The sequence below is a fragment of the Parasteatoda tepidariorum genome, chromosome 4, assembly GCF_982258835.1.
Source record: "Parasteatoda tepidariorum strain Cologne lab strain chromosome 4, Ptep-v5.0, whole genome shotgun sequence".
In the NCBI taxonomy this organism is placed as follows: Eukaryota; Metazoa; Arthropoda; class Arachnida; order Araneae; family Theridiidae; genus Parasteatoda; species Parasteatoda tepidariorum.
This window is the reverse complement of record NC_141758.1, coordinates 71,311,042-71,333,144: the sequence shown is the minus strand read 5'-3', so window position 1 is coordinate 71,333,144 and position 22,103 is coordinate 71,311,042. Positions and strand designations below refer to the sequence as shown.

At 27.0% G+C, this 22,103-nt stretch overlaps 1 protein-coding gene across 1 annotated transcript; it reads right to left on the bottom strand.

Moving 5' to 3' along the window:
• Positions 1 to 2,567: 2,567 nt before the first annotated feature.
• On the bottom strand, positions 2,568 to 20,537 carry LOC107452474 (uncharacterized). The gene is made up of 3 exons (XM_016068952.4): positions 19,977 to 20,537; positions 10,940 to 11,180; positions 2,568 to 3,786 (listed from the first exon to the last, which is right to left on the bottom strand). Exons 1-3 carry the CDS (start codon positions 20,384 to 20,386, stop codon positions 3,259 to 3,261), a joined length of 1,179 nt encoding a protein of 392 aa, XP_015924438.1. The 5' UTR covers positions 20,387 to 20,537; the 3' UTR covers positions 2,568 to 3,258.
• Between the last annotated feature and the right edge of the window lie 1,566 nt (positions 20,538 to 22,103).

The window sequence follows — 22,103 nt, the reverse complement described above, 5'->3', positions numbered from 1 at the left end:
AAAAATATAGCGTAATTTTTAATGACAAAACTTTTGAAAGGCCTTTATATGAAACGCAAGAAATTAAAAATAAAAAAATTGTACAAGGTATACAGTATATTTATAATACTAAGAGGAACTATATTATAATTGTTTAAAAAGGGCCGAGATAGCCTGGTTGAGAGGGCGCTGGGCCCATCTCCAAGAGTTTGTGGGTTCGATCCCCGCCAGCCGAAGACTCCCCGTGTAGTAAATTGTGACTGATGCACGTTAAATCTGACGAGTCACAAAGTCCTTCATGTTCCTATATCAAATCATACCTCTGGGGGTACTGATCCAGGAGTTTTCTTGTCTTCTGGATTGGTTAAAAATTACAAGGCTACGGAGTTGAACATTAGTAATCGTAAACCCAAAATTGAGTCGACTGTTCAACGACGGATATAATATATATATATATATATATATATATATATATATATATATATATATAAATTTAAGCCCCCCTTTTTTAAAATATATTGTAAGATTAAAAAGTCAAACTCATAGGTCAATAACATTACTTATGACAATTTTATTGATTTTCATCTTTTACATGGAATACAATTATTATCAATGAAGTGAATGAATTAGTTTGAAGTGAACACATTTTTGGATAGAAACTATGCAAAAAACAAGTCTTATCTTGATCAGGAAAAAAAAACGTCAAAATTGAAATCTTTAAATAATTCATGCATTATTAGAGACTTGCCAAATTTTCGTACATTCGAATTTTTTAAATCTATAAATATTTTATAAGGAGAAAATTAAAAAGGATAAATAAATTAAATCTCTTTTAAATTTAAACAAATGCATAAAAAATCAAATAAAAATGTCTTTTATTTCATTCAGCATATCGCTCATTTGGTGAAACAATGACGTAACTGATAATTAGAGTAATTATCAATTACGTCATTGTTCTACCAAATGAGCGATATGATCATTGAAGTGAATTAAATTAAAATCAAAGAAAAAACATTTATTAATCTATTTAAAATTGATTTTTCTGCGGTTACAGAACAGTAATTTATTGCAAAATTAATGAATAAATGATAAGTTCTTTTTTTTAAAGAAAATAATAATAAATCGAAAAAAATATATAATTCCTGGTCTTCATTAATACGTAGAAATCGGTTTAATTATACAAATTGAAATATATAAATCATAAACAAGTGTTGAAACATAATTTTAGTTAAAACAAGTATTTGTAATATAAAAATAAGAACTTTTAAACCAGTAGTTACTTTAAAGATAGTAATAATAATATTCAAGTACGTAGATCTATGTGCATTTACATTTCAGATTAGTATTTACAATTAGAACTGAAATAAAGACCAAATAAACTCAAAATATTTGCCATATTCTGAACCAAAAGAACAACTTTTTTTATTACTTTAATAACAAAAGAATTATAGGAAAATATGTATTACATTTTCGCTAATAAAAATAAAATTTAGAAAAAAGAAGATTTAGGTGATTTAATAATAGTGTCATTCAAATTGAAAGCATAGAAATTATTAATGGACTAAAAAATATTTTGAAAATTAATTTAGTTACCGTTATAATATAAAACACACAATTTATATGAAACAAACAGCCAACAGAAATGCAACTACCTGGTTAAAATCCGACGTGCTAAAAGAGTTAATTATATTTAAGAACACAACACAATTTTTTTTTTTTGTAACTCCCATTTGTTAAAAAAGTAATGCACTTCTTATTCGACTTTTAAGTGATAACCATTTATCCATTATTGTGGCAAAATTCACATATCTCTTTCGAGACCTTTATTTTATAAGCTCGAGCTTAAAAACAAATAAGAAAAGAGCAGGAGATCAGAAGTTGTCAGATATTTATATTGATTTTTTTGAAGACATAAAAAAAACTTAAGGGAGATACAAACCATTTCCAATTCTGTAATAATAATAAAAGATTTATCAATAACTCTTCATTTATTTCGTCTTATTGTGATACAAAATTTGTATAAGTATCTTTAATTTCGTTGGAAAAAATGTTCTTACAAAAAATTATAATATTTATAGATTAAGCAAAATGATCCTATTTTTTTTTTTTTTAAATCGGCGTTTAATGGGAGGAAAAAAAAGGATGAATGATAAGTACACTCGGGGATTGAAGAGTATTGATTATATTGCTAAAAAATTTAATTATAAATTTTAAAAATGTATGAAGGCTAAAAAAAAAAAAGATTGTATTCTAAAACTCTTTCAATTTTTAGAAAGATGTTTTCATCATAATTTTAAAAAGGCAAAATTTCCTTACGTGTAAGACTATACAAAAACCATTTGTCTTTTCTAATTTATTTTTAATTTTTGAATTTATATCAATGACAACATCACTATCTTAAAAAATATATATTTTATGGGACTATATATTGCATGCTGCAACTTAAAAAACCCACATTGTTTCAACAGACACTTGTGCACAAACTTTAATTTTATAATAAATACAGACAGAAAAAAGAAACGAATTATAAATAAAATTGCATAGTAAAAGGATACTAGATAGCCATAATTGAGCAGATAGCTATAATATCAAAATCCATCGTGATGCTCTTTTATTTCAGTGCAAAACTCTAGTCGTTTCAGTCGTATCTAACTATTTTTTACTTATTTTGTTAAGATTTTCAAACATGCTTCTTTATACATATACAAAAATTAGAATAAAAATATGTTTTTATAAAATCTTTTACAAGCATACCAAAATAAATGCACAGCCGTCAAATAATTTTACGATTTAACATATTGACAAATTAAGTATTTATGGTAGCAAAAATACAAAATAGAAAGTTTCATTGAAAAAAGAAAAGAAAAATACATCCTATATAGAATGTTTTACAATCACTACCCTTTAAATATATATTTTTAAAATCCTTGACAAAAATCGAGTAAAAGAAGTATACTATGCACATTAAGTCAAAAGTGGGGATAAAAAAAGTCTATCAAACCACTAATGAGGAAAGAGGGTTGAAAAACATCAAAACTTGAAACAACTACGTATTTCTTATAATCACCTCTTCTTTACTTCCCCCTGCAATTAAACAGGTTTTGAAGTTTTCCGCCTCGTCTTCAAAGTAGTAAGTTGATAGATTCTAATAGTTTTTTCCCCCCTCACTTAACATACCATATTAAGTTACGACCTCTAATGTAAATCCATTATTGACAAAAATACTAAAAATTTATATTTAAAAACCGATTTACATAAAATGAGTAGTTCGTCTGAAAATTACGAAATAACACAGCAATTATTACAATCAATATCATTCTCCTCCTCATTTACGTTTTCATATCCGCCATCAGAAGTATCATCGTGCAATCTATTATATTGAGGTTGTCTTTGAACAGGTAAGCAGGATGATCGATTTCCAGTATTTTGTCGCCTTTGATTACGGCGCGGATTATTATGTGGGACGTTAAAATTATTACTCTCATGTACATAAACATTAGTATTTGAAATATTATATTGACTTAAGTTGTTGGTGATATTTCCCAGATTAGCAGCAGACAAAATGTCGGGTCTATTATAATTCGGTTTCATCCACATGTGGACTGTGACTGTTGTCTCTAAACAGGGTGTATAACCGAATCTCTGAACGTTAAAGGTTACGTTTGTATAACGTTCGTGAATAAGAGGTCCGAATACTGTTACCATATCGCAGTCTTGGGCGCCTTTAACCACAACTTTGTAAAATCCTCCAGCATCGTTATCGATGAACAGAACTAAAGCTCCAGGCTTGAGAGATCTAAATATTTTCTGAAAAAAAATGAACAAATAAAACATTGTAGTTTTTAACAGAAAAAAAGTTGGAAAGTTCCTAACATTTTTAACTAATTAAAACATCAGGGGTCTGTCTAGACCAGGGATGGACAAACTTTATAGGTCGAGGGCCAAAAAACGAAAGAGAAAAGTTTGGTGGGCAATGTAAAAATTTCTCAAATAAAGAAACAATATACAAGTTTTAATTTAAATATTTAATGAAATGAATAAAATTGCGATTTCAATTTTAAAAGTTTCTTGTATTGAGGTTCGAATTGAGATGTACTTATTTTCAGAAACGAGGCTAAATGTTTGTCTGTTAGTCTACTTCTGAAATTATTTTTTCTAAGGTTCATAGTTGAAAACTCTTATTCACGTATATAAGATGAATCAAACATAGCCAGGGCCTGATTATAGCCTAGGCCCAGTAGGCATGAGCTTAGGGCCCACAATTTCTGAGAGGCCTCAAAAATTAGTAAAAAGTCTAATGAAAGATGGGCTAGCTATGTGTTGGTTAAAGTACTAAATAAAAAATAATTCCAGCTTACAATAAAAAATAATTCAGCTAATCAGTGACTTTTAGCAAAAATCACTGATTTCAATTATTTGTGATCGCCAAACTATTTTTATTTTGACACAACTTTTTCATTATTAGGTCTACTCTTCCGTAATTTAATTTCAAAATATTTTGTAAGGAGCCCAGAAAATTTGGTGGGCCTTGGGCCTGAATTTGTCTTGATCGCAACATAGCACTTATTTTCTGGCACGAGTTATTAAATTTGGTAAACTAGCTTTTGGTAATGATTTGTAAAACTCCAACTTGGGCACATTTAGAAACAGCTGCTTGAGATGATTGTTAGATTTCAAATCAATTCAAGCCGCAAATCCGACCTCTCTGTTTCACAATTTACGTTAAAAGGCATGGTAAAAATATCTAATTCTGTTTGAATGGCACTGAAATATTGATAGCTGAAACTAAAAATGGAGTTCTTTCAAGTCATCTTCATAATTCTTAAGCTTTTCCTTATTTACTGAGGGTATTGAATTTAACCTCGAGAAATGAGACAAGTCGTTCTTTGTTAACTGTCCGGTAAACAAATTAAGCTTCAGTTTAAAAGCTTTGAGATGGGCCAAGATATCATCAATGAATTAATTTTTCCCTTGTATCTTAACATTCAAGTTGTTCATATGATAAAGAAGATCTGAGAAAAATGCCATTCTGTATCTTCGAAAATAAAATGGATGTATATTGTTTATATTCGTAACGCATCGGCAAGTTAAAATTCTATCCGCGTGGCCCGCCGGCCGTAGTTTGCCCATCGCTGGTCTAGATATTTTGTGAAAGGTCCTGTTTTTCTAAAATTTTTAAAAAACTATTCATAATTTGTGAATATAAAATATGCGTTAAGTCACATTCTTTCAACCAGGGTCCTGCTTTTGTGAATTTATGCAAAAAGGGTCCTGTTATTGCAAAAATTGCTAAAAACCTTTTCAAGTTTTTAAATTGTAAATAGATACAAGATTCTGCTCAACAATTGCTGCTACTAAATTGGAGATGCAATATACAAATATTTGGTATTTAGCCTATACTGCTCAGCACAGAATATTAATTTCGGATGAATAATGGAAACAAAATCAGTCACATTTTTAATAATTTCAATTGACATTTTTCAAATAACACAACTTAGTAATGTATCACTTTTAATGTGTAAACTTAAACAATTCTTAAATTTATAATATTTTATTTAAAAAATTGCCAGGAATTAATTTTTATTTACATAATATTCTATCAATTAATTTTATGAATAAATATAAATTGATCAGTTATTCATTCACAAAAAAAAATTATTAATAGTAATGCTCACACGATGTTTGTAAAGGTAGAAATATTTTCTTAGAATACTACATTTGGAATTTAAACTTAGGAAAATTTAATTTGTCTCGAACCGTCTTTCTCCCCCCCCCCCCCGGATGGGTTTATTCTTTTAACAAAACAATAATGAAGATAAACAAATCTGTGAAGGGTCGGATTAAAAGATAAATTATTTTGAGAAGTGCCCGTTTTTATGATAAGATATTTTGTGAAGGGTCCGTTAACGGACCCAAATTTCTTCTAAACAGACCCCTGAACATGTAAATCAAAATAAATTTTTACGACTCAGTTTTAAATAACCTCATAAGAAAGTCGGGATCCTGTTCATGTGAAGAAACTTTGGATGAAAAACGTTTCACGTCATATTTCATTAAAATGGTTAGAGTACTTAAAAAGACAACAGAAACTTATGAAAAATAAAATAAACCTAGAGATGTAACGAATATTCGACCTTCTTGTTGAATATTCTGTTAACGGAATGTTTGACCAATTATCCAGCAAAGTATTTTGTGGAAAAGTACTTAAGTACATTTTTCCGAATTTGATTAGATTTAATAAAGCATAATCTGAAATTGTATTACTTACTATAGATTATTAGAAATAGTTTTTACACTCATTTGTTAAGTTCTAAAACTTGCACACAGCTTGCAAATTTTGAGGACAAATGGAAAAGTAAAATATGAAGAATGGAAACTAGATTACGTTATACTGAACAGGGGTCTGTCCAGACATTTTGTGGAAGGTCCGTTTTTGTAAAATTGAGAAACAATTACTCGAAATATGTGAATATAAAATAAACGTTAAGTCACATTCTTTCAACCAGAGTCCTGTTTTGTGAATTTGTGCCTGTTCTTGCAAAAAAAAACTTTTTCAATGAGTTTTTAAATTGTAAAGAAATACAAGATTATGCTCAATACTGTAAAATTATAACTAAAAAATTTAAATTTTCAAAAATAAACAGCAATTGCTGCTACTAAATTAGGGATGCAACATACAAATATTTGGTATTTAGCCTATCTGCTAAACGCAGAATATTCAATTCAGACGAATAAAGGAAGAAGCGTCTGCCGAAGACAAAATTTAGTTCGTTTACATCTGTCTTTCTCCCCCCCCCCCCAGTCCTCGGAAGGGTTTATTCGATTAACAAAACAATAATGAAGATGAACAAATTTGTGAAGGGTCCGATTAAAAGATAAATTATTTTGGGAAGGGTCCGTTTTTATGAAAAGATATTTTGTGAACTACGAGTTTAGTACTGCTGATTTTTTTAAAAATTATTTTCAGGTGAATAAATTTCCTCGTTTCTTCGACACTTAATGTTTTAAGAATTGAGTTCGTTTTTTTTTCAGTTTCTTTTCCTGTTTTTATTATAGCGCAACATTTTAACGGAACATTTCTGATAGACTTAATTCTTTGATTATTTTTTTCCCTGCACGGTTACATAGTAACATAGAATGTTGTGATTTTCAATGGTAAAATTATGCTTTCAAAAAAAAATTTTTTTTCTGTTTCTCTTTTGCTTTTTACATTAACTTTTCTTTTTATCAGTGTTTTTATTAATACAAACACCGCATTTTTTAAGAGCGTTTTCTAATAAACCTTATTCAAAAAAATAATATTGTAATATCGTAACTTATTTTCTAAAAATAGGGCTATGTGAAAAAGTTAAATTGAGATTTTCTGCGCTAATTTTTCTTTTAAAAATTAAGAGCGATTTTTGTTTTGGTTTCTATTAGGCTTTTTCTTTTAAATTTATCAATGAGGTGACCAGGGCTCGAATCCCAGCTATGGCTATTTGATTTGAATTCCGCCTCGGTTCGTACTGAGCACAGTGCTGATGTAAAATAGTCTGACAGGTCTGATGCTGATAGGTTTGATTATTACATCAAAAGCTATTCAGGGTGGTCCATTTTTTTTTTTTTTGGTGCACTGTACATATACGTTCTACCAATTGAAATAGACAATAAATACACAGGGTGCTTCTTAATTACCACCCTCTAATGTATATTTTTAAAGTAATTATCAAAATAATTCTCGTATTAGGGATCAAAAACTGTTTCTCAAAAGAGGAGGAAGCAAAAACTATCACAACTATTTTGTTGTTGATTTTAATGATTCCAATTTTGCTTCTATCCATAATGAATTTTCAGATTTTTATAACATTTTTTTTAATACTTTATATTTTAATTAAATTTTGCTCTGCTAGTTTAAGGATAAACTATTTTGAGTGAGCAGGTCTGTTTTTTAATTATTTGTTTTTATTTACCTATAATTTTTTCTTGGTTAACCATCAATTTCGGATTTCATTTTTGAAAAAAATTTAAAAAATGTTTAGTAAAGACGATGGTAACTAAATAGTTAAATACTCTGTGTGCATAAATTATAAAAAATATTTTTAGGAAATGAAAGACTTTTTAGTAGCACAACCACTGAATTCATTAAGACAGCTAATCTGAACATACTTAGTAGTATTTTAGCTGTTTTACCATTTAAAAAATTAGTTAGCAAACATCCTGAAATGAATCATATCTACATTATCCAGTGTTCTCCCTAAGCATTTTTAGAAGGGTGGCATAGCCTGCTTGCCCTTTGATCCAAATTCTTTGTTGGCCCTTTTTGTAAAAATAAGTTGCTATCTCTTAAGAGCACTGCCTCTTTATTCATATTCCATTTTAAAAAAAGATTAATTCACAGTTTAAATAATAATTACACCCAGGTAAAATTATCTGTGTTTATAGGTTTAATTCTGTTCGATTACAAATTATACAAATCTATTACAAATATTTACCTTGTTAGGATTATTCTTAACTGGTTAAATGTTTACAAGTGCCTCTTTTTTGGGGAGGAGGATATTTATAAATTTTTCAAGTGATTTTAAATTTTAAAATTATTTTTTAAATAAAAGTATTTAAAAAAAAAAAAAAAGAAATGTGCACCTTTATGTGTTAATTTTCTCATAATTTTCAGTTTAAACTATAGATAGAAGCTTTCAAGCTGTTTATCAATTAATCTTTTTTTTTTTACTTTAGTTTACTTTATTTTGAAAAAAAATTTATGCACAGACACTGTCTTTCAGCATGCCTTTAATTATTTTTATAAACTACAAATATTTTTCCTATTTTTAAAAATGAGAGAGAATTACTTTTAAACATACACATAAAATAATTTTATAAGGTAATTTAAAAATTGTTGAGTATAAAAAATTTCAGTTATTACACACACACATAACATTACACATTTTGATAAATTTCATAACTCAATGAGAAATGCCCTTTTATGAGAGGAAGCACCCTGCTCTTTTGAATTCCTAGGGAGAACTCAGCATTATCTATATATAAAGAAACTTTAAAATTACAGGCATAAATCTTTGACATTTTAATTATATTTTCAAGCTTAGATACATTTAATGAGCCTTCAATTTGGGTAAATTGTTTTTGTACAGTAAACAATTTTTTCCTTGCTTAAATATTAAATTGTACAGTTCTTTAATAACTATTCCTATAGTCAATTTACATTAGTTTTTATGTGTTCTTAATATTTATACTTCTCCTCCAAACATAATTTGTTCTGTCACAGTTTTGAGCATTCTCTGCTTAGGGAATCAAATTTATTAGCTAACCAAATATGGTGAATATTTAACAATTTATGTTACAAATCAGGAGTCTGTCCAGGCCAAATTTACTACATGTACTACCGTTTAGTGGTACCTTCACAAATTCAAGTTTATTAAAAACGGTAGTTTCACAAAATACTTTTTCTTAAAATTTTAATTTTGTATCCTGCAAGAAACGATAAATCCATATTTTTGTGTTGATTTTTAAATATAATTTTTAATTTTCACAAATTATGTCTCAATTTTCACAAAATAGGTAGGACCTCTCAGAAAAACCTAGACAGATCCCTGCAAATTATAAAATTGCACAACTTTTATCATATTAACCAGCAGATTTGATTAATTAATTACCAATGCAATATATTTTGTAATAATTGATTAATAAATACAATTTAAAAACAAAAAATTTATCAGTTTTTTTACAACATTGGTATTTTATAATGAAAATATTTCTTCATTTAAAAAATAATAAATTGCAATAATGAGTTGGAAATGGGATTATTTTTTTTCAAAAACTATCTTAAACTTTTATATTTCATCTTTATGGATAAGTATAGAAATTTTAAATAAATATTTAGGATTATTTTTATGATTTTAAGCAAATATTATATTATATTTAGATTATTATATAAACTAATATTAACATAATTATAATTTTAAATAAATATTTCATTACATTTAAATTATTATTTTTGTATTTAAGAAATATTGACGGAATTTTTAATAAAAAAAATTAGGATAATCTAAAAAGAGATGTACAACTTCATTTTATACCTGGTTGAAACTCAAAATTGTTCTCTTAATTCTCATTCAATTTGCTCATTTTTTTAAAAAACAGTATTGTAGGTAGTATAATAAATTTCTTAAAATTAATATCCAATGAAATTATACTTGCCAGATACTGCATATTAGATTTCTGTTTTCATTTTTTTACCATTCCTTTAAAAGTAGAAAATGTTCTGACTATTTTCAAATTCAATTCAAAGATAATAACAGAATTCTATATATATAACTATCAAGATATGTTACTGAAAATGATATTAACAAACAAAAGATAACAGTTTAAATTATTCATAGTAAAATTTAAATTATTCTTATTCTAATATTAAAATAACTAACATAGTTCATTAAATAATTCGATGATACAATAATCTATGTCACAATAAGTTAACTACATTCCTTATAAAAGTAGAATTTTTTTTTATTAATATCAAACTAAATTCGGAGATAATAAAAAAATTTTATGCACAAATATGTATGAATTCTAAAAATAATTATATGTATATAATTCCAAAGATATATTATTAGAAAATAACATTAACATACTAAATATTTCTCAAAATTAAATATTATTTTAATTTTATAAATTATTCATATCTTATCAAACAATCTATAATTCATTATATATATTTACATTTCTTATAAAAGTACAGAACATTAAGAATATTTACAAACTAAATTCAAAGATAATAAACAAAATACTATGATTATAACGGACAAGATAAATTAATAAATAATAACATAAACAAACCAGATATAACAGTTTAAATATTTCAGTTTTAAAATTGGTTAAGATTTCATTAAATAATTTGCATGTTTCATTGTATAAATATTGTTTTACAGATATTATATTCTTAAGATCAAAAAAATTAAAATATATTTACCTTAACCATTTCAGCAGTATCTTTACAGGCAGCAGCTGACACAAATTTAACCATAGTAATCAAGTTTGCTCTGTGGATGGCCTTATTTACATCATTGGACATTTTTCCTAATAAATTATGCCCTATGTAATTCCAACTGAAATATTGAGGCTGAACAAATTCACTTATTAATCCATAATTCTCACAACGTAATTCCCTAATTATAGCACCAAATGTGTATTTCCATTTATCCATATAATCAGTGGCGTGCCAACTTTTTTTTGACTGGGGGGGGCGAGCCAATGCAAAGTCATAAGCTTTGCTTGATTTAATATTTTAAAGTTAGTTGTATTATTTTAATATTGTAATTTGTCTAATTGTAATTATCTAAACTATTTCCGTTGTTCATGATGACGATGATTTAACTATTACATCCACACCAATTTAGTTAACAAAAAATGATTTATCAATCCGAAACTAATTAAAAAGAAAAAAAGTGTATTAAAATGTAAAAAATTTAATTAATGAATTTTGTAATTTTACTCCCTTAAACTTGTTAATGCTGAGCAATACATTTTGTCGATACATTTTAATCATAATGACATAGAATGATTTTTCGCTCCTCAAAAACATATTGAATTAAAAATAACTTGTTATTTAAATTTTGATTCTAGCATAGATTTGAATTTAATCATGAATATAAATTTTCAGTTTACAAAAAAATGGAAAATTAACTTTATCATAATTTTAATGATAAGCACAAGATATAAAAACATTAAAATAAATGAAGGAGTAAAAGAGATTGATTTCTAAAATTAAATCTTATTTTAAAATGACTTTGAATTTTAAATAGTCTTCTGATTTTTCTGGTTAATTCCAAGGTAAAGCTTAAAATGTATACAATAAAAAAAAAATACAATTTTAAACATATAAATATGCAGTAATTTAATGAAGTAGAATTAACTTTATCATATTAAGTTTTCATGATAAAGGACTAGGGATGAAAAAATTAAAACAAATGAAGGAATTAATTTCCAGCTCGCCATATTTAAATATGTTTCTTATTTACAGAAGTATAATCTAAACACATTATAAAATTATAACCAAAAATTTTATTGTATATTAGAGGCTACGTGCTTTTTTAACTTAACAATGCAATATTATTTTTTGAATTATAGCTATTCGAAACAAAATTGTAGAGCGAAAAAGACTAATGGAAATTTAAAAGAATCTTTCGAAAAACCAAATGATATTGGGAAAGTATGTTATATACTTTTAAAATATTTAAAAATTTTCAAGTATAAATTGAATGAAATATATTTAAAGAATTTAAAATGTTCTAACAAAATATAGAGAAAACAATTAACAAAAATATCATTAACATAAGCGTAAAAGCAAAAATCCGATAAAAATGAAATCTAAAAAAATTATTACAACTAAACAAAGACTAAATCTGAAAAATTTGCTGTAGGGGAGAGTGGGGTCAATTGTAACATTTTTAACTTAACTATTCTTAACTAACAAAAAATCCAATATATTATTAGTATTAATTGACCGACGAGTAAAGTAGACTATCCTCTACTAGAAAAAAAAATAAATACCTTATTTCAAATGTTGTTATATTAGTTATTAACAATTTTTGACAGTCGTGCACTTGTTACAATTGTCCCCACTTACGGGGTCAATTGTAACAGTTCATAAATTCAACTAAAACATAGTTAATTATACATATTATCATAGTTATGATATATTTTTTTATTGATTAAAATATTAGTGATATTTTAGGAGTAAAAATAATAATGAGCAGAGACCTAAAGGGTTAAACTTTTAACTTTAAGGTACTAAAAATTTTAATTTATGTTGTGAAGGGTGACAAATAAAATAATGCACATGCAACATAATATAAATGATATAGGAAACTATTGGTGGTTCTTAAAGTGGTTTGTAAACATAAGATTATTTATTTTCAGCTGCTACAATCATCCCTTTACTTATTGTTACAAACGTCCCCAAGACGCCATTTCAGCTTTATTTGTTAAAAACAATGCTAGTTAACTAACAAAACTAATCTTTTTTTCTGAAATGTTAGATAAGGTGTCCACTTACATATTCGGGTAATAATTTTTATTTGTTTAAACAAAATTACTTTGTTACAATATAATATTCTAATAACAAAAAAAAAGTACTTACATAGCGTAAAAATATCTTTTGTGATGTAACTCTTTCAAAAGTACATAAAAATGGTTGCCAGCAGGGGTGTACATGTAGATTTATTAAATACACCTTGAGTGCCACCTAGGAACCAAATATAGAACCCGACACTCGAAATTTTTGCTCTGTTACAATCGTACCCTGTTACAGTTGACCCCACTCTCCCCTACTTATTAAAAATTTGTTGTATTATAACATAGTTTTTATTAAGACTTATTATTTTATTAATGAGAATAAAGAGTTACTGGTCACAAAATTAATCACAAAAATTCCCATTTAGCTTAAAAATGTTTGAAAAATAACAAGGACAGAGGAATAGAAATTATTATAGAGAAAATAAAAATCCGAAAAAAAATAATTTTTAAAAATAACTGACAAATAATCAAAGTAAACTACGAAGTTTGAAAATTAAAATGTTCGGAAAAAGCATTTCAATAATACATGACTAAATATAGAAAGTAAATAATGCCAGACAAAAATCGTAATTACTGAGCCAGGTATACCTGCAAAAAATGCATTAAACTATGTCTGACGCACAAGAAAAAAGGAATAAATTAAAAAATTACTAATCATCACTGAACAACCTTAGAATCGTCGGCCCTGTGTATAACAAAAATATTCAAATCGCAAACATAAAAAGGCTCTAACTGCTCTGACTAAACTGTCGAACTGTTTTTTTTCCCTTCCAGATTACAGCTATCCCATTATTTTAAGGGTCAAGAATCTGCATACGTTGATTGAAAAAGTTTATTCAAAGCAAGTACGTTTTCGTGGGGGTAATTTCCTGACTCTTAAAATCGTCTACCCTTACACTAATTATTTCGCATATTTAAAGTCAGGTTCCCGAACTATCCGAATTGAGTCCTATGAAAATGCGATTGTTTGATCTAAGAGTGCTCGCTTTGTTTATTTATTTATTTACGCTCAATACATTGTTTGATTTTGCTTCAAAATAGAAAACTTTAGCCTCTTGCTAGTTCACGTACATAAATAATTATTACCTGCACTGCACAGAATCAAAAATTAAAAGTGCGTGAGCATGCGAGATATTACAAGAAAGTGCTAAACCTCACCACTCAAGTAACGAAATAACTTTTAAATTTGAACAAAATAATAATTTGTGTTTGCACGGTTTAGCCGTTTCTGTACATGTTCCGTAAATTTTCACATTTAACTGACCGATTAGAATATGAAAAGACAATAGCTTTCTTTTATCTTTGTTTTTATCGCTTTTCTAGTAAAAATAATGTGATGCAAAAAAAACTAAATATAATTTACTACTAAATGGATATTCAATTATTTTAATAATTCTTTATGAAATTGAGCAATGTTTTAAACTTTTTTTTAAGATTTGGGTGTCAATGTCGACGATGAATATGTGTTTGCTTCTTCTAAATGCTACAATTAATAATTTTAGTTGAGATTCCTCAAAATTGTCAGGAAATCGCATGAACAATTGGAACTTAAGCGAAGATTTTCGTTTTAAGAGATCCTGAAAATTGATTAGTAGAAGAGAAATTGACATTGAATGTATTAACTATAAAATCGGTGATGGCTCCCGATTTCTACTTTGCCCAGGGACTTCTTTTTTCTCTTTCAGACGAAATCTTAAAATAAATTATCCCATTTTTTTCTTTGGTGCATACTTCTATATTAATTTTTGCATATTTTTAGCTTTCTGAAATTATTTTATAAGAAATAACTTTTTTTTTGTACATAAATTTCAAAATTCTAAAAAAATTTCTGAAGTTAATTTTTAATTCGGATTATTATTATTATCCGGTATACAGAAAGACAGGTATGATGGAATTAACAGGTCAGACACTGAAAATTGTATTTCGAAGGTTTTATAAAATCAAAAAATGGATTTAATATAAAATGTAAACTTTGAAGAAAATATAGCTCTGTCTATATATAATATGGTTACCATATGACGTATTAGATTAAATGATATTGTAAAATTAAAAAAAGAATAATAACAGTTGGAGCTAATTTAATTAAATAAGTTATTACTTTATTATTATTTTTAAACTTAATTTTTCAGACAATTTTAGTAAATATCTGTATTGTTGTATAAATTAAGTTTATAAAACTGGCGCATATATCACTTATGGGCAATGGAAGCTCATAACTTAAAATTAAATAAATAAAGTAATCATAAAAAGTCTTAAATAAAGTATCCCTAGTCAACAAGCTAATTATAATGCAAGTCATGAAGTGTCAATTTCATAAAACTTCTTGAATCTGTTTAATATATAGTTATAAAAAATAAAATTACTTATTGATTTCAAATTAAAAATTTTCAACACGTTTTATAGAAATTGGATGGAATTTTACGGTTTTATGTATCACATATGCTCTCCTTTTAAAAAGCCACTATAAAAAAAATATTCAGCAGTTATGTAATTAACATCAAGCTAAAAATAAAGTTACGTTACTCCAGTGTGTACAGGGACCTAAAAATATGGCTATATTTTAAAGAAGATTCTTTTTTGAATAATTTGCCTATTGAAACTTCTGATCAGAAAGGCATGTAAATATATATATTCGCGACGTCATATATGAGTAAACAATCATGACAGGGAACTATTTATTTATTTGAAATTCCAAAGCAAATATAATACCAAAGAAAAAGGTTATACAGCTTTTTTCCTAAATAAAAAATTCTTTTTAATGGCTTGTCTTGACAATGAATTTTATTTGCTTCGGATTTTTAAAGAGAAAAATAAAATAAACAAAAATATAACACAATAACATATATATAACACATAATACATATATAACATATAATATAACACAAAATGCGGAAAAATAAATGAAATTTAAGTAGTTTTATGTGTAGTATTTTTCCCATATTGTTCCAGTTTAATTTATCTGGATTTAAGTCGTAATTGTCATGTTTAAAACGGAAAATAAAAATATTCAATTGATAAAGAGAAATATTCACATTTTTAAGAAATGATGAATTACAATAGTATTGATCGCATTAATTTTTTAATCTCCATCAATAGCATTTATAATTTCAGCATTAAAATTTTTGAAAATTAATACTTTAAATTCAGAAGAAATATTCATGAAAAAAGCTTTCACAAAGTTAATTAACACAATTTTAGCATCCTATGAAATTATGATTAAAAAAAAAAAAGACTACAAAAATTACGCGGATAATTTTTTCCCCTCCAATGTTACGGAATGTGTTTTACCCTCCAATATTGCCCCATTCTTAAAAATAAGTTTTTTGTTTAATTAAAGTTTTTATTACTGAGAATAATAAAATAGTATGAAAATTTTTAATGAACCTTTTTTAAAGAATAATTTTTTAACATTTTTATTGTTAAAAATAAAAATGGTAGTTAATTTGTTTGTATTAAAATAAAAATTATCATTATTTAAACGAATTATCCTTATTTATACAAATTATTGTTGGTGTATAATGTTTTTTTTTTAATTGGTTTATTTCACATGAGAGAGAGAGTAAATGTATAACAGATTTGGTGTTAGAGTTCTGCTCTACATAATCATATGATATACATAATATAGTAATAGTTATCATATAAGATAAAAATAAAATAGTAAATTTAAAAAATTAGAAAAAGGAAAAAGAAAAACACCTTTCAGAGCTGATATGATGCATTCTCAATCGTGTTATTTTCCTGTTTTTAGAATCAATAGTTTTTCGGTCATTTTTATTTATTTATTTTTAGTATATTAATCTGCAATGAATATCACTTTTGTGCCAAAAGAGCAGAAGAAAATTAATTTCAATAAAATAAAGACATTGATGATCTTAAGGAACCGATATTAAAATGTACCTCCTAAAAGTTGAAAGAATAATCGAAAATACGAAAACAAATTTTTTATTTCAAGGTACTTTATTTATTATTTTTTTATTGACTAGGATTTTCTTAAAAAATTAAAGGTTGAATTTCATTTTCGAATAAAAACAAAGTTTTTAAAAGTAAAAAGAATTCAAAATATTATTTAACAATTAAAAAAAATTAAATTCGTAACATAAACTAATCCATACACCAACAACAAGCGGTAAATCATGAACTAATGTACTATTTAAATGTATTTGATATACGAACAACTATCTGAAACAATTCAAATAGTACATAAATGCATAATTATTAAAGCATTAAATAATTTAATGAAATGAAAACATTTGCTTACCTCCTTCGATATCTATTTTACGTTTCCTTGTTATTTAATTTATCAAACTGATGTAAAAAAAATAACGACAACAACAACAAAGAAAAAACAACCAAATAATTTAAAACAATTAAACAAAATAAAAAAATATGCTTTCTTTAGAAATTGATAACTTAAACTATGTAATTAAAAGAGCTAAAAATTTTTTTTAACAGAGAGCGTTTATTTACGTTAGTCTAAGAAATGTCTCATCACAAAAAGACCAGACCAGAGAAAATATCAACAAGTCCTCCCCAGTTTTAATCCCTTAAAAGCTTAAAACACCTGTTTTCTCAGAAAATCTAGATAATTGCTTGTTTGAGACGATTTACGAAGAGATATCCAAATAAGATATGTTTCTGTGGATATCTGACATTTTAAAAAGAGGACAAAGGAGCAAAAGGCCATAAAAATGAAAATTTAAGAAGCAAAGTACTTTTACCCACAGTGTGTAACATGAGGTGGTTGTTTTTGAGGAGTCAAATAACTGTCTTTGTGGGGGGTTTGGCCACCAGAATTACATGCCAAAGTGGGTGGAAAGGAAATTGTTGAAAGTCAGGGGTGGCTTTGAAACCAATTTTTATCAGTGAAGGTTGCATTTTATTACTCCTTCCGCCAGGGAAGGGCAAAAGAGATGAAGATGGGATGCGATTTTCTTTTAATTATATAGAAAGTTATACGTGAAAAAAAAGTCCTTGTCTTAAGAAAGTTTTTTAGACAGTTTTTTTTTCTGAAATTACCAATTTAATTTAATTTTATTTTCACGAATGTTTAAATTTCAATAAGGGCAAAGCAAATTATTCGCCTTTCAATTAAATTTCAGAGGAAAATAAAAGTTTTAATTTCAAAAACAGCTTTAAAGTAGAAAAAAAAACAGTACTTTTTTTTCAAAAGTTACCAATTTAACTTGACTTCATTCTCACGAATTTCCAAATTTCAGAAGTGGCTAAGAACACTATTCGCCCCCTCAATTAAATTTCAGAGGAAAAAAATTTTAAAAAAAAAACTTTAAAGTTGAAATTTTTTTCTTCTAAAATTACCAATTTAACTTTATTTTAACGAAAGGCTAAATTTCAGAAGGGGCGAAGCACATTTTTCGCTCCCTTAATTTAAACTCCCAGTAAAATAAGGTTTTTGATTTCGAAAATAACTTTAAAGTAGAAAATAATCGGGCTTTTTTTCTAAAGTTATCAATTTAACTTGACATTATTTTCACGAAAGGCTAAATTTCAGAAGGGGCGAAGCACATTTTTCACCCTTCAATTAAGTTTCAAAGGTAAATAAAGTTTTTTACTTAGAAAATAGCTTTAAAGGGAAAAAATAGTGCTTTTTTCCTAAAGTTATCAATTTAACTTGACTTCATTCTCATGAATGTCTAAATATTAAAAGGGGTCTAATGTCTAAATATCACTCAATTAAACTTCAGAAGAAAATAGTGCTTTAAAAAAAAACAGCAAAAAAAAAAAAACAACTGAAGTTGAAAAAGGGTTCTTTTTTTTTCTTTCTAAAATTGCCAATTTAACTTAACTTTATTTTCACGAATGGCAAAATTTCAGAAGGGGTGAAGCACATTATTCGCCCCCTCAATTTCAATTCACAGTAAAATAAAGTATTTAATTTCAAAAATAGCTTTAAAGTAGAAAAAGAAATGGATCTTTTTTTCTAAAGTTACCAATTGAACTTGACTTCATTCTCACGAATATCTGAATTTTATAAAGGGCTAAGTACACTATTCGCCTCCTCAATTAAATTTAAGACAAAATTTTTTTTTTTTTTTTTTAAAGTTCTTTTTTTTTCCTTTCAAATTACCAACTTAATTTTATTTTCACGAATGGCTTAATTTTAGAAGGGGCGAAGCACACTATTCGCCCCCTCAATTGAATTTCAAAAGAAAATAGTGTTTTTTTTCTTACATTTTTTTATAAAAACTTCAAAGTTGAGAAAAAGTTCTTTTTCGTCTTCTGAAATTACGAATTGAACTTAACTATGTTTTCAAGAATGGCTAAATTTCAGAAGGGGCGAAGCACGTTATTCGCCCCCTCAATTGACATTATTAACTTGACATTATTATCACGAATGGCAAAATTTCAAGAAGGGCGAAGTACATTACTCACCCTTCATTTAAATTTCAGAATTAAATAAAGTTTTTTTCTTAGAAAATCGCTTCAAAGTTGAAAAAAGTTTTTTTCTTCCTTTAAGTTTACTAATTTAAACTGACTTTATTTTTGTGAATGTCTAAATTTCAGAAGGGGTGAAACGCAATATAGGCCCTTTTATTAAATTTCAGAAGACAATAAGGTTTTCTTTTTGAAAAATAGCTTCAAAATTGAAAAAAAAAAAAATTTTTCTCCTAAAATTACCAATTTTACCTAAATTTATTTCTTGCCTTCATATTTATTATAACCTCTTACTTTAATTTCAGAGGAAAATTAGGTTTTTTACTTGGAAAATAGCTACAAAGTTCAACTAAAAAGTTACTTTTTTTCTAAAATTTTACTTTTTGACTATTTTTTACTCGGAATTTTACTTGATTTTATTTTCTCGAACGTTTAAATTTCAGGAGGGGTGAAATATATTGTTTGCCCCCTCACTAAAATTTCAGAGGGGGCGACTGCCCCCTCTGCCCCCCCGGCTGGCACGCCACTGCATATAATCAATAATTGTGGCTTTCAGCTGAAAAAATCCTAACTCTTCAGATAAAACAGATATCACACCAAGTATATCACTTCCGGGTCCTCCACCTAAACTACAAATTTCTATACGCCCCGTATCTAATATTATTTCCTGTAATATAAATTTCACTTGTTGCATCGATTTGCCAAGCATATCGCTTACAAGAGCTGTATGTAACGGGGCATATTTATGTAAATAAGCACATCTATGGGCAGGATCATTATAATCGGCGACATCCACAGAATCAGAAGACAAACTCGTAGGATTGGGTTTGTAAACCTCTTTCATGTTTTGAATTCCATTTCGGATTCTGTCGTGATTAAGCTGATGATATCGAATTTCTTCATGGAGAACGGTATTAAATAATCGTCTGATTCCATCATTATCAGCCATCTTAAGGTTTCAAAATTAAAATGTTAAAAAGTAATATTCGCCTCGCATATCTTTTAATGCACCTGTTAGGAGAACTTGAACTACTGCGGAAAATAAAATGCAAACAATGAAAGAGGAAGGGGATAGGAGGGGGAAGAACGTTTAGGGAGAAGTTTGTTATCAGCAAACCTTGAATTTGGCGCGACGCGATAGTTACGGCGCGAATTCTTGTATTTGTGTATTAAATTTTCATTTCATTTACATTATGTTTATTTTTATTTTATGGCACTTTCTGTTTCTCTCTTTTCTTTGGGGGGGGTATATATTAATGTCGTTTGTATTATGTTTTACTTTTAATACTTTTTATTACTTTCATATTTCTTCATTTTTCTTATGTGTTTCGTTTGAAATTAAGTAAATGAATTATTTTTCTAAACAAAATGGAACATAATTAATAATAAATAGACCAGAATTAAATTTGAAATAACCCAGGAATCAGTAACTTGCAGTTTCCAAAATCTTTACGTCATTTTGTAGTAGGAAATAAAATTCTTTAAAAAAAATTTTTTTTTTTTTAAATTTAGAAAATGGAAGAAAAATAGAAATAAAAGGTTAAATTCTGGGAGGGTGAAACGGAAATTCCGTAGCTGGGGGGCGTTTAAATCAGTGGCGTGCAATGGGGAAACGCAGAATGCAACAACCAATGGTATTCAATCAAAGGGGAACATTCAATCGACGACTAACTAACTACTGCACTAAAACTTTAAACCTGCAGTCTCGTATTAAATAACAAGCATTTTTTTTACTAGGAAATTAAATTTTTTTATTTGTTAAATAGCTTAAGCGAAATATTTCAGAATCTATATATATATATATTTTTTACATATTTATGTAAATCGAAGAACATTTTGTCGGAAAAAATGAATTTTTCACAAGAACAATTTCCGCATACATTTGTATAAAAATGAATTTAAAATATGTATTTAAATTTTTAATAAATGTTTTTTTAGCTCCAAATTTTTATGTTTTTTATTTAATAAGTTCATTTTCTACTCCTTCCAGACTTTATAGTTCCCTTCCATTACTTTATAGTTCTCCTCTTTTTAAGGGTATCTAATCGAGGAGCTTGCCTTAGGCATTCATATACCCTTAGGCATTCATATCCCTTAGGCTTTCATATACCTATGTGTAAAATTAATTTTAAATTTTTACGAGATGCAAAATTTTAAGATGTATATTATTTTACTAAAAGATAGACTGTATCAATTTTCACTTTGTAGAAGATACACCATTTGAACTTGTAAAGAAAAAATAAATTTAGAATTTTTAAAAGGAATTAATGTGCGAAAAGTTTCAAGGCGATAAATTTTTTTTTTTTCCTTCGGCGAAATTTGAAAATGAACTAAGTAGCCAAATGAGGCGAAATATAAATACCCAGCTCAGCAGCGCGAAGAGGGAACTCCCCGTTTTTCTGTTTACATTCTTTAGCTGAAGAAGGGTGAGGGGTAGTTTAGGGGAAGGAAGGCAGGGGTGTTCGCGAAAACGTGACAGTTTGCGTGACCTTACTTCTCGGAGTCACGCAGTTAGTAATAAAGAGAAGGAACGAGGGAAAGGTTGACAAGTGTAACAATATATGATGATTTGCTTAAAATTAAAACACAGTTTAAATATTTTTATATTACAAATCTATTTGTGTTTATATATTTTACATCAAAATAAGGAATAATTCAATTATTAT